At 39.8% G+C, this 13097-nt stretch overlaps 1 protein-coding gene across 1 annotated transcript in view; it reads right to left on the bottom strand.

Annotated features, from left to right (window-relative positions):
* The window catches only part of ITGA4 (integrin subunit alpha 4), a 188606-nt gene that overhangs the window by 96522 nt on the left and 78987 nt on the right, over nucleotides 1–13097 (bottom strand). Inside the window, exons 8-9 of the mRNA XM_089680832.1 lie at nucleotides 9608–9670; nucleotides 6558–6695 (exon numbers count right to left, since the gene is read on the bottom strand). Coding sequence (XP_089536958.1) covers nucleotides 6558–6695; nucleotides 9608–9670 — 201 coding nt within the window. The remainder of the gene's footprint in view (nucleotides 1–6557; nucleotides 6696–9607; nucleotides 9671–13097) is intronic.

The following is a 13097-nucleotide window of genomic DNA, read 5'->3' as shown; positions in this document are numbered from 1 at the left end:
CAGGCGAGCGTGGGGGCCATTCAAAATTATCAGTTCCTTCATCCTCCAGGAACTGCCTGCATACTCTCGCCACATGAGGCCGGGCATTGTCGTGCACCAAGAGGAACCCAGGACCAGTGTAGGGTCTGACAATGGGTCCAAGGATTTCATTACGATATCTAATGACAGTCAGGGTGCCATTATCTAGCCTGTAGAGGTCTGTGCATCTCTCCATGGATATGCCTCCTCAGACCATCACTGACCCATCACCAAAATGGTCATGCTGAAAGATGTTACAGGCAGCATAACGTTCTCCATGGCTTCTCCAGACCCTTTCACATCTGTCACATGTGCTTAGGGTGAACCTGCTCTCATCAGGGCACCAGTGGTGGACCTGCCAATTCTGGTGTTCAATGGCAAATGGTAATTGAGCTATATGGTGCCGGTCAGTGAGTACAGAGCCCACTCGAGGACATTGGTCTTCAGGCCACCCTCATGAAGTCTGTTTCTGATTGTTTGGTCAGAGACATTCACACCAGTGACCTGCTGAAGGTGATTTTGTAGGGCTCTGGCAGTGTTCATCCTGTTCCTCCCTGCACAAAGGACCTTCTACGGCCCTGTCCAGCTTTCCTAGAGTAACTGTCTGTCTCCTGGAATTGTTTTCCATGTTCTTGAAACTGTGCTGGGAGAGACAGCAAACCTTCTGGCAATGGCACATATTGATGTGCCATCCTGGAGGAGTTGGACTGCAACCTCTGTAGAGTCCAGGTATCGCCTCATGCTACCAGTAGTGACACTGACCCTAGCCAAAAGCTGCAAAATGCCAAACTAGTGAAAAACAGTCAGAAAAGATGAGTAGGGAAAAAAAAAGTCAGAGGCTTCCACCTGTAAAACCATTCCTGTTTTGGGGGTTGTCTCATTGTGCACCTATTGTTAATTTCATTATCGCTAAAGCAGCTGAAACTGATTAACAATCCCCTCTGCTACTTAACTAACCAGATCAATATCCCAGGAGTTTAATTGATTTGATGCTATACTCTGATTAAAAAGTGTTCCTTTATTTTTTTGAGCAGTGTATTACAAAAGACTGCAAGCTGTCATTGATGCTAAAGGGGTCAATACACAGTATTAAGAATTGAGCGCGTGCAGACTTTTGAACAAGGGTCATTTCATTTGTTTATTTGTTTTGTTTTATGATTGTGCCATTCTGTTATGACCTACAGTTGAATATGAATCCCATAAGAAATAAAATAAATGTGTTTTGCCTGCTCACTCATGTTTTCTCTAAAAATGGCACATACTATAACCAATTCTCCAAAGGTATGCAAACGTTTGAGCACAACTGTGCACATGGTTTGATCCCTTATCTTTATATATATATATATTTACCAACTCTTTCCATCAATAATATACTCATTCTACAACAAAGAAGGAAGGAAGGGTAAAAAAGGGAGAGGGGACCTCACTTCTCACCGTGAGAAAGAGAGAATTGGTTCTTACTTTATTTCCAGGCTACCTACAAATATTACTTTGAGGCCTACAAACCTAACAATTCAAAATTCACATCAAAGTCTCAAATCATGTTTCCATATATAGGATCAATGCAACCAGTTTTTTTCTCCCCTTTGATGATTAATTTTTAGGTAAAGTAAAAAGAAATCTTCACTTCAAAAAAAAAAGAATACTGGGTTATACCACAATTGATCTGTCTCAAACCAATAGATTATGAGGTTGGATGCAGCCCAACAGCAAGCATCCCTGTGTCATAGTAGACAATATGGGAAATTCACACATAATCTAGTGCATGGGTATATTTCCATCATCACAGGGAATCACCAGATGCACACTCATAAAAACCCTTGCTACAATTTCTTATTAATTTCTGAAAGAAAATGTACCAAATATCCATCATAATGTCATGATAAAATGTCATAATAAAAGTATGCAAATGTTGACATCGCCTTGTGTCTAGATCCAACAATTCCCATGTTTCAGCTCTCTAAATACACAGCCTTCCAATTTGCTAATACAACTAAGATGTCCTTACTGGGGTCATACATTGCCTACTACTAAAGAACAGATGATTGAATAAACATTTGAGAATTATAATTATTCTTCAGTAAAATCGAGGTGAACTGTGATGATCGGAGGAAAGAACTCCGCAGAATGAGAGACGTAATATATCATTATCACCTAACGCTATCACTTTATCTCTTGGGAAATAGATGTTGCTATTGAGAGAAGTGGATTGTCAACTCAAATTATCACTTGATAATGATCCTGCTATAATCATACTTAGGTGGAAAACAATTAAAAGTACATGGAAGGTGCAGGGGTTGTGGTGTGTTTATTCATACTTAATGCAATCCTACAGGTCTTGAATTGAGAGCAAGGTATCATTAGTGAACGAATAATAGATATATTGCATATTGTCTACTTGTAATTAAAGGATAACTGGCCATGCATACTATTTCTTTTTGTCTGTTTGAGTTTTTGAATTGTATAAAAACTTTCAATAAAAAGTTATATTATTTTTCGATAAAAAAAGGGTAACTGTGTTGAAGTTTAATCTAGTTTTACTAACCTGTTCTGTAAAGGTGATTTTGTGGTTGATACTATTACATGTTCTGTAGTAGAGAACAAAAGAAAAGAGCGCACCAACCTTGTGCATTACCTCAGTAAACAGTGCATGAATTTATTGATAAATTATACTCACAAGAGTAGAAGTAAAAAAGGCATATAACATCCATAACCAACACAGGATTAAAATACACGTGCGAGTTCCATCTGGAAGGGAGATAAACTCTTGGTCAAACTGACGCGTTTCGAAGGGGGGTCCCTTCTTCCTCAAAGCTTAAAAGGTCTACAATGACCATTTAGATTACTGATTTTAACCCTGTGTTGGTTACGGATGTTATATGCCTTTTTTACTGCTACTTTTGTGAGTATAATTTATCAATAAATTCATGAACTGTTTACTGAGGTAATGCGCAAGGTTGGTGCACTCTTTTCTTTTGTTCTCTACTACAGTCTATATCAGGGGTGGGCAAACTTTTTGACTTGAGGGCCGCAATGGGTTCATATATTGGACCCGGGGGCCGGACCAAGAGTAGATGAATGATGTGTATGTGTCATCCATAGTAAGTATAGTAATATTCCCCCATAGTAAGCATAGTAATTAATCCCCCATATAGTAATTCATCCCCCATAGTAATTCATCCCCCATATAGTAATTCATCCCCCATAGTAATTCATCCCCCATAGTAATTCATCCCTCATATAGTAATTCATCCCCCATATAGTAATTCATCCCCCCTATAGTAATTCACCCCCCCTATAGTAATTCACCCCACATAGTAATTCATCCCCCCTATAGTAATTCATCCCCCCTATAGTAATTCATCCCCCATAGTAATTCATCCCCCATATAGTAATTCATCCCCCATATAGTAATTCATCCCCCATATAGTAATTCATCCCTCATATAGTAATTCATCCCCCATATAGTAATTCATCCCCCATAGTAATTCATCCCCCATATAGTAATTCATCCCCCATATAGTAATTCATCCCCCCTATAGTAATTCATCCCCCATAGTAATTCATCCCCCCTATAGTAATTCATCCCCCCTATAGTAATTCATCCCCCATATAGTAATTCATCCCCCATAGTAATTCATCCCCCCTATAGTAATTAATCCCCCATAGTAATTCATCCCCCATATAGTAATTCATCCCCCATATAGTAATTCATCCCCCATATAGTAATTCATCCCCCATAGTAATTCATCCCCCATATAGTAATTCATCCCCCATAGTAATTCATTCCCCATATTAATTCATCCCCCATATTAATTCATCCCCCCTATAGTAATTCATCCCCCATATAGTAATTCATCCCCCATATAGTAATTCATTCCCCATATTAATTCATCCCCCATATTAAGTCCCCAAGTCCCCCCTGTGTCAATTCACTTACCTTTGCTCCGCGCGTTCCTCTCGCCGTGTCCCGCGCCATTCCGGTGTACCATGAAAATCTGTCTCCTATGAGGATCTGTCCCCCTCGACGTATCTGCGCATGTGCCAGTTTCAGGCATTAGCAGCCGATGGGCGATCTCAGGCACATGCGCAGATACGTCGAGGGGGACAGATCCTCATAGGAGACAGATTTTCATGCTACACCGGTCTTCAGGGCGGACTGTGAGAGGAGCCTAGCTCCGCGGGTCGGATTAAAAGGTCCGCAGGGCCGTAGACGGCCCGCGGGCCGTAGTTTGCCCATTGCTGGTCTATATCAAGCTTCCCCAGATTCATGTTAGAGCTGCACAATCTTTGATCAGTATTGGATGAACATTACCATTTTATTGGACTAACCTTCCTCTGATCTGAGCCCCTGAGCGCAGGAGGTGGTGGATGTGTGACTATTACATGTTTGTTAAAGTTCCTATATCAGATAAAACTAGCAAAATTCACGTTTGATTTTTATTTAAAATAATTCTTCGGAGATGGTTTTTCTTTCATCCCATGGCCAAATTTCTTAATGCCCATTCTCTTTGTGCCCCCTGTGATGCTGTAATGAGTCTCCATTAGTTGTGCATTCCCGCTATGTATTCTGAATCTATGTGCAGAGCATACAGCAGGCACGAAAGAGACACAAAGAGAAAGCATCCTTTCACACGGGCGTTCAGTTTTTTTCATCAGTTCAGTCACGTTTTTTTCCAAGAAAAAGCGGATCAGTTCACATCAGTTTTCATCAGTTTACATCAGTTTTTCATCAGTTTATTTTAGTTTTATATCAGTTTACATCCGTTTTTCATAAGTTTACATCCGTTTTTTTTACATCCTTTACCAATGCAAAAATGGACTGTATGTCCGTTTACATCCGTTTTCCATCTGTTTACATCCATTTTTTGTCTGTTCCGGGTTTTTTTTTTTACGGAAGAAAAATAGGGTTTTCTTCCATTCAAAAAAACAGATGTCAACGGATGCTGACATTAACGGATGTAAACAGATGATCATCCATTTACATCCGCTAGTCCATAGAAATACAAGGGTAAGCAGACAGATGCAAAACAGACATATGGAAAGCCTGTGTGAAAGAGCCCAAAAAGTAATGCCTCTCCTCAACAGAGGGCTGTGTGTGTGTGTGTGTGTGTGTGTGTGTGTGTGTGTGTGTGTGTGTGTGTGACTCTGAGCACCTGCATGTAGACTTGGAGTTTGGAGTGGGAGCATGCATGTAATGGAGACTCATCCCAGAGTTATCAGGGGCACAGAGAGAATTGGCGCCAAGCAGCATGAGCTGGGGATGATTGAAAAAACCAAGCTCCAAAGAGAAAACTTTTTAAAAAACATCAAAAATACATTATGTGAATTTTGTTATTTTCATCCGTTTTAAGAAAAAAATGATGTTAATACCACTTTACTTTTAACAATATGTCATACTTGAAGTTCTATAAACAGATACTGTACCAATATCCTAATTCATACACAGTCCAGTCACTGGTAAAATTAGATATTCCCAGGCTTAACATAATCTAACAGTAAATATGTCATGCAAAACCTGAATTGTTCAGATTATGCTGTATTTAACCAATTGCTTTGGAGCTGGGTCGGGTTGCTCAGGAATTCAGAGACTGTTGAGTTATACTGCTGTCTACAGAAGGATTTGACACTAAACAAAAAACTTGGCCAGCTCGGTATAACTCCTCCTACTCCCACCATGCCTCAGTTTTGTGGAAAAGCAGTACAGAGGGTACAGTCATAGACACAGAAGGGTGAGACCTGCATCCCTCAATGAACTTCCCAGCTATTGATTTTATGGTAAGTATAAGAACCAAATATTATTTTTTGTTCATTGAGGGATACAGAAAATCGGAAACTGCTGGGGCATCCAAAAACAGTCCAACTTTGCAGCAGCAACAGCAGTTTCATGGCCATTAGAGACAGCCTGTACACTGCAGTAGTGCACCAGATCTGTAACATGCTATATTCACTGTAGAATGGAATCTACTATTTTAATTTCTTGCTGCATCCCACCTGTAAATATGCTTAGGAAAAATTGGGCCGTCCTACACCTTAATTAAAATACAGCAGTAGATCTTAAAAGCTTCGACCTTTTGTAATAATTTATTTTCTAACCTGCACTAGGAACTAATATCTGTAATCTGATTGGTCACATTGGGCAACACCTGTTCTTTTTCCCTAATGCATTTAAATGTATTTTATTGTACAGCTGACCATCAATGAAATAATGATCTTTCTTTCTGGTCCTGGTTCCTTTGGTCTGAAAACTTCAGCTCATTAGACTTGGATGACCGAAACAAAGGAAATTCAAAGAAAATCAATACAATAGAAATACATTTTTTGTACAATGTGCCCTTAGTGTGAAATTATTGGAAAAATATTTAGTAGATCCCAAATCTAATAAATACACAGGAAAAACTATATTGTGACATTTGGTGCCTAAACGTTTCCATCTTGTCTCCTGCTTGCGGATGTTTACAAAAATGAAAATAATTAAATATATGAGGTGTGAGAATGCGGGAACCCATAGACTATGTAAGTAATATAAAGTTACTTACTTCTCCAGCATTCATGTAAACGTAAACTCTCCCCTCTTCTCGAACTGTGCTTTGCATTGGTGCTCCAACCAGTAAATCTGAAAGTCCATCACCATTGAGATCCACAGCACACACAGATGCTCCAAAGTATGAACCAAGCTAGTAAAAAGAGAAAATACAGAATTATATATTTTTTTGCTAATTTCACAATACATTATTATCACAGTTCTGTAATTCCCTTCCAACTATCATTTGTATCATTTAGAGAATGCAGGTACAAGGCAAAGAAGGATGTTATGTTACTGGCCAACTATCCCTATTTCCAAAATATGTGAAATACAGTTGCAAGAAAAAGTATGTGAACCCCTTGGGATTAAGTGGAGTTTTGCATGAATTGGGCATAAAATGTGCTCTGAACGTCATCTAAGTCACAACAATAGAAGAACACAGTCTGCTGAACATAATGCTACATAAACATTAGATGTTGCCATGGTTTAATTGCACATAACATGTAAACATTCACAGTGCAGGGAGGAAAAAGTATATGAACCTTTGGACTTAATAACTGGTTGACCCTCCTTTGGCAGCAATAACCTCAACCAAACGTTTCCTGTAGTTGCAGACCTGCACAACGATCTGGAGTAATTTTGGACCACTCCTCTTCACAAAACTGTTTCAGTGTAGCAATATTCTTGGGATGTCTGGTGTGAATCGCTCTCTTAAGGTCATGCCACAGCATTTCAATCGGGTTGAGGTCAGGACTCTGACTGGGCCACTCCAGAAGGCGTATTCTGTGCTGTTGCAGCCATTGTTTTCTTGAATTACTTCTATGCTTTGGGTCATTGTCCTGTTGCATCACCCATCCTCTGCGGAGCTTCAGTTGGCGGACAGATGGTCGTACGTTTTCCTGCAAAATGTCTTGATAAACTCTGGAATTCATTTTCCCATCAATGACAACAATCCGTCCAGGCCCTGAGGCAGCAAAGCAGCCCCAAACCATGATGCTCCCTCCGCCATGTTTTACAGTGGGGATGAGGTTTTGATGTTGGTGTGCTGTGCCTTTTTTTCTCCACACATAGTGTTTTGTGTTCTTCCCAAACAACTCAATCTTGGTTTCATCTGTCCACAGTATATTTTGTCAGTAGTGCTGTGGAACATCCAGGTGCTCTTTTGCAAACTTCAAACGTGCTGCAATATTCTTTTTGGACAGCAATGGCTTCCTCCGTGGTGTCCTCCCATGTACTCCATTCTTGTTTAATGTTTTCCTTATTGTAGATGTGTCAACAAAAATGTTAGCATGTGCCAGAGATTTCTGTAAGTCTTTAGCTGACACTCTGGGATTCTTCTTTACCTCATGCAGCATTCTGCGCTGTGCTCTTGCAGTCATTTTTACAGGACGACCATGCCTAAGGAGAGTAGCAACAGTGCTAAACTTTCTCCATTTGCAGACAGTCTGTCTTACCGTGGACACATGAACATCAAGGCTTTTGGAGATACTTTTGTAAACCTATCTGGCTTCATGCAAGTCAACAAATCTTGATCGTAGGTCTTCTGAAAGCTCTTTTCTGCGAGGCATGGTTCACATCAGACAGTGCTTCTTGAAACCAGTAAACCCAAAACAGGTGTGTGTTTTTTAAGGGCAGGACAGCTGTCAGCAACACATCCAATATCATCACACTGATTGGAGTCAAGGTTGGCTCACTCCTGGCTCCAATTAGCTCTGGGAGAAGTCATTAAGCTAGGGCCTCACATACTTTTTCCTCCCTGCACTGTGAATGTTTACATGTTATGTGCAATTAAACCATGGCAACATCTAATGTTTGTGTAGTATTATGTTCAGCAGACTGTGTTCTTCTGTTGTTGTGACTTAGATGACGTTCAGAGCACATTTTATGCCCAATTCATGCAAAACTCCACGTAATCCCAAGGGGTTCACATACTTTTTCTTGCAACTGTACATTACTAAACATCAAACGTACAAAGTCTCAAATAAGGTTTAACATGGTTTTGTAATTTCAAAATGTTTGCAATATTTTAAAATTTGCTTTAAAATAATACCAGGTGATCTTACCGTAATGTTCCTTGTTCACAAACTCTTTATTATGGGGGGGACAACTGTCTCCCAAATGTGATCCTGCACTATCACCCTGTCACATGCACCTTTGGTTGAGCCTGCAAGTGACTGTGTTGATACACACTGCACAAGTGAAAACAGTATTTTATGTGATAAAAAAAATCCTTAACTTTAACCCAAACTTATCAATTAATTAATGGATTGTCAGCTAGTAAGAACTCTTAGGTTTCTAGATTCCTGAAGATGAGCTGACAATGATAACCCAATTTACCATAATTTGAACCTGTGCTAGTGTGCTAAAGTGGAGCAGACTGCTTAAGTGCAGCAATGCCTGCATGAAAAAGCAAACCCCATGGAAAATGAGGTATGTTTCCTGTAACATCTTATGTTTCCCATATGCAGCAAAACAAACTGAGGTACAATGTATTTTAATGGTAGTAAACTGCTTCCTGCACATTTCAGGTGCTTACATGTATTCTTGGTATATTCATGGTTCACAGAGCTCCTCAAAACCCAGGTGCTATGTTACCCCCCACATCTTTCTATTAGCCAACCAAATGATGGGCTGCCTCACCAGCAAATAAGAAGGGGGGGGGGTTATTGGAGACAGAACCAAGACAAACAGAAGCTGTAGTTATTACCTAACAGAGCATCTGGGTCTTAGAGATACCCATTTGAAGATAACCCAAGAACCCAACTTCTTTGCAAACCTAAAGCCCTCTTAGAATATAAAGCAAGCCTACTCGTTCATGAAAGTAGAAAGTCATAGCAGGCAAAATATCAGGTATTGTACATAGATAAACACGTTTAGTGCTGATCCTTTAAAATAAAATTTGTCAATACATTTCCAAAACCCAGTTAAGTTAAAAGACTGTTTTTCTTTAATTGTGCTTCTTTAGAAATACAGAAACAAGTAACAAAAGGAGGAACTGGAAACGACCAAAACCAACTTGCGTGATCTCAGATGTAACAAAGTGGTTTAAAAAAAAACACACACCTTTTTACCTTCAGCTTCAAACTGCAAAATCAGCATCCTTCCCTCCACTGCAAAGATGTAGACCTGGGAAACACAAAGCCAGTCAGTATAATTTATTACATTTAAGTCTTTGTTTCTGTCTCTGGTTTAGTCATGGAAATTGTGCAACACTTTTTATCCTTTTTTTGACAAAGCACTATCAAGACAGAAACAGCAGTAACGTCTGGTAATGAATTGCATCACCGATACAGCTAAGATATATGCACAGATCACTTTGTGCAGGTGGACCAACAGATAGTACAAGTTGTGTCAAAAAGAAATGACTTAAGGCTCCATGCACACTGGGTGTTTTGATAACGCCGGTAATGTTAGCTGTGTAAAGTCACGTTAAAAACGTGAGTTTTTCAGCTGTTTATAGTGTTTTTGCATTAGCGTTTAGTGGCATTTTCCTGTGTTTGCGGTTTTTAGCATTTTTTAGTGTTTTTATGGCCCTCAAAAAAATTGGGGGGTCGAAAAGCAGCCAAAAACACCGGTTTGCGGTCTTTTACTGCGTTTTGCCACATTTTTCAGTGTTTGAGCATTTTTACAGCTAAAAAACTCTAGAAACCCCACTAGTCCTGGGTTTTTTTTCTTCCAGCCAAAAAGCATCCCTGCCAAAAAACGTTTGATTACAATCTATGTGTGCATGGGCACATAGGATAACATGCTAGGTTTACCAGCTGTAGAAAAAAACGTCAAAAGTCTAAAACAGTGGCTGAAAAAACGTCCAGTGTGCATGAGGACTAATACTTAGTAACTTTTACAATGTAGTTCTTTTGTAGGTATTAATTTCATTTGCACTTTCACCCTCTGAGTTATCTGTGATGATGGAAAAAAATAAAGTGTATTTTACCCTAAATAGTTGTTTACATACTATTTTATAACTCATAGTCTCTATCATTTTTCTTTTCCAATAGATTTTTATTCAGATTTTCAAACATAAGACATAGGACAATGATACATTTAATTTTCCAACACGCATCACATAGACAAGTAGAGAGAGGAGGCGTAAGAGAGATAATGAGTTCACCCTCCAATACACTTTGATGTCAGCTCATAACTATACTAATGTATTCAACTAAAAAATCCATTCTAAAAGGCTGGTAATGCAAAAGAGAGGAACAGCATGCTCAGAGTATGGGACTCCACCAGTGAGAACATAATGCATGAGTATAACTGAAGAATGTAAGTCAAGTGTCATCTCAATCTCAAACCAAGGTGAAAAGACAGTTAGGTCAGGGAGTATTCCCCTGCTATTAGGCACGGAGCCGTGTTCCTTTAAACATACGAAAATTAGGGGGGCTCCAAGGTCTCCCCTTATACTTCCACATATAATCTTCAAACATTAATCACAAAAAAAAACAAAGAGAAGTAAGGAAAGAGGAAAGAAAGAGAAAAGAAGAAAATTGGTCCACCCAGTCCCAGTCCTCAGTCATTGGATATCCCGGTGTCTAGGGGACCTGAAGATATGCAATCCAAGGATTCCACGCCCTCTCAGACCTAGCTTGTTTGTCTTTAAATATGCTGGTCAAATTTTCATTAAGTATAATCCAAGATATTCTGTGTTAGACCAAGGCAATGTTAGTCACAGGAGATTTCCATGCTCACACTATGGATATTTTAGTGGCGGAAAAGATAAAGAACATAAGGGTTCAGAAGTGTCTGGGGATCTCATCCAAAATGTCAGCAAAAATGCTATTTTAGAGCTTTTGTGAATATTTTGTCATGTTACCAAATAGACAGGATTGAATATGTGGATCTAAAATTGTTGGATCTTCAGACAAGACCACCAGATATAGTACATATCTCTGCCCCGCCAACACACCCCCAGAAACAGGGAAGAGGTGCCGGGGTTTTGCAAGCCACACCAGAACCAGTTACCATCTGGATAGCACCTTGTAGATCTCCACTAGAGTGGTATTGAATATTCCGTTATGCACCATGGTTGATCAAAAGTATCCACGCTTTCTCTACTATTGTCTCACCCAGGCCTGAATCCCATGCCACTATTGAACAGAGTATATAGCTCCGAAATCCCCCCTAGGGAAGCAGTGGTTCGTAGACATTTATTCTCAAACAAGGTCCTAGTGGTTATATCAACCCGTCCCCTGTCCAAATTCTGAAAGAAGTGGGTAATATGGCACAGGTGGATGGTTTCCGCAGGTGGCATCTGCTGTGTTTCTAAAAAATAAGAGGACTGTCTGATCGCTTTATGGTCTAGAAAATGTGCTATCATATAGAGACCCTTGTTGATCCACCATGTAAATTGTTGATGATTTTGCCAAGTTGGGAAGTAAGGGTTACCGAATAAGGGGGCCACTGGGGAGAGAGGGGACTCTATTGGACATAGTTTGCACACTGTGTTCCATTAATGTAGGGAATGCGATAAAGAGGGACTCAAAACTGCCCGGCATTCCTTTGGGAAAATCCACATCAAAAGGTTCATAGGGATTGATGGGACAGCTTGTACCTCCAAGTGCACCCAGTCAGAGCAATATGTCTTGAAAAAGATCAGATATAATAGGACCATTAGGTGCTGCCCTGCAACCCCCAGTGCTTCAAATGAATTTGTAGATCAACAATTCCAATTTCTGGAAGAATGTTGATGCTATCGGGATCAGCTTGAACCTAAAATAGTATAAGATGCAAGGGAGAGTCGTCATTTTGACCGCCGCTATTCGTCCTATCCAGGAAAGAGCATTAGCCTGCCAGCTTTTCAAGTCACCACACTCCCCTCCCAATCACAGCCTGCCTCTTGAATATGCCTCCTGCTCAAGCACATCCTGCATCTTGCCTCAGGCTGAACAGACTATGCAATATGGGCAGACTGATTCCTGTAACCCCAGCCTCTCACTATCAGGAAAAAAGATCCATGGTCACAGAGCTTTTTAGCCTTGTAAAACAGAAAAAAGATAATTCTGTTTCTCTGCACTCTTCTCTCAGGAAAGTGTTCTGAACTGAGACAAGCTGTCGTTATGATGAGTTCATCTTCTTCTTAGTTGTTGTCAGATTTGACATAGGGGGAGGGGGGCAGGTTGTACTTCATAACTAAACTTAAGACACACCTAGCAACATTGGAAAGTGAACTACATTACTTTTGTCCCATGAGCAGCAGAACAGTCTAAGACAAAATGTAATGATGGTTTTTCTTTAATAGCCATCAGGGCAGTACTGGAGGTCATCAACCAAACAACGTTTGCTCCAAGTGAAGAAAAGTGTTTGGATAGTACAGTATTTAAGCCTGCAACAATGATATTTTGATATCAGTTATCAACATTTCAAATACTGCCAATTTCAGTGGCTTCTTTAGAGCCTTTCACAACAATCACACTTCCAGTTACACATATTTTAGGCTTCATGACTATATGGCAGCTATTTTCACCATGCCAGAGTAGATATTTCATGCTACACCACCCATGACAATGACAGTTTTGGTGAAAATCTAATAGTTGTAAACATCTAGCTATACTAT

This window comes from Staurois parvus, unplaced genomic scaffold (assembly GCF_062004578.1).
Source record: "Staurois parvus isolate SC_StPar_1 unplaced genomic scaffold, SC_StPar_1.0 ptg000251l, whole genome shotgun sequence".
In the NCBI taxonomy this organism is placed as follows: domain Eukaryota; kingdom Metazoa; phylum Chordata; class Amphibia; order Anura; family Ranidae; genus Staurois; species Staurois parvus.
The sequence above is the reverse complement of the archived record's forward strand: the minus strand, read 5'-3'. Positions and strand labels throughout refer to the sequence as shown.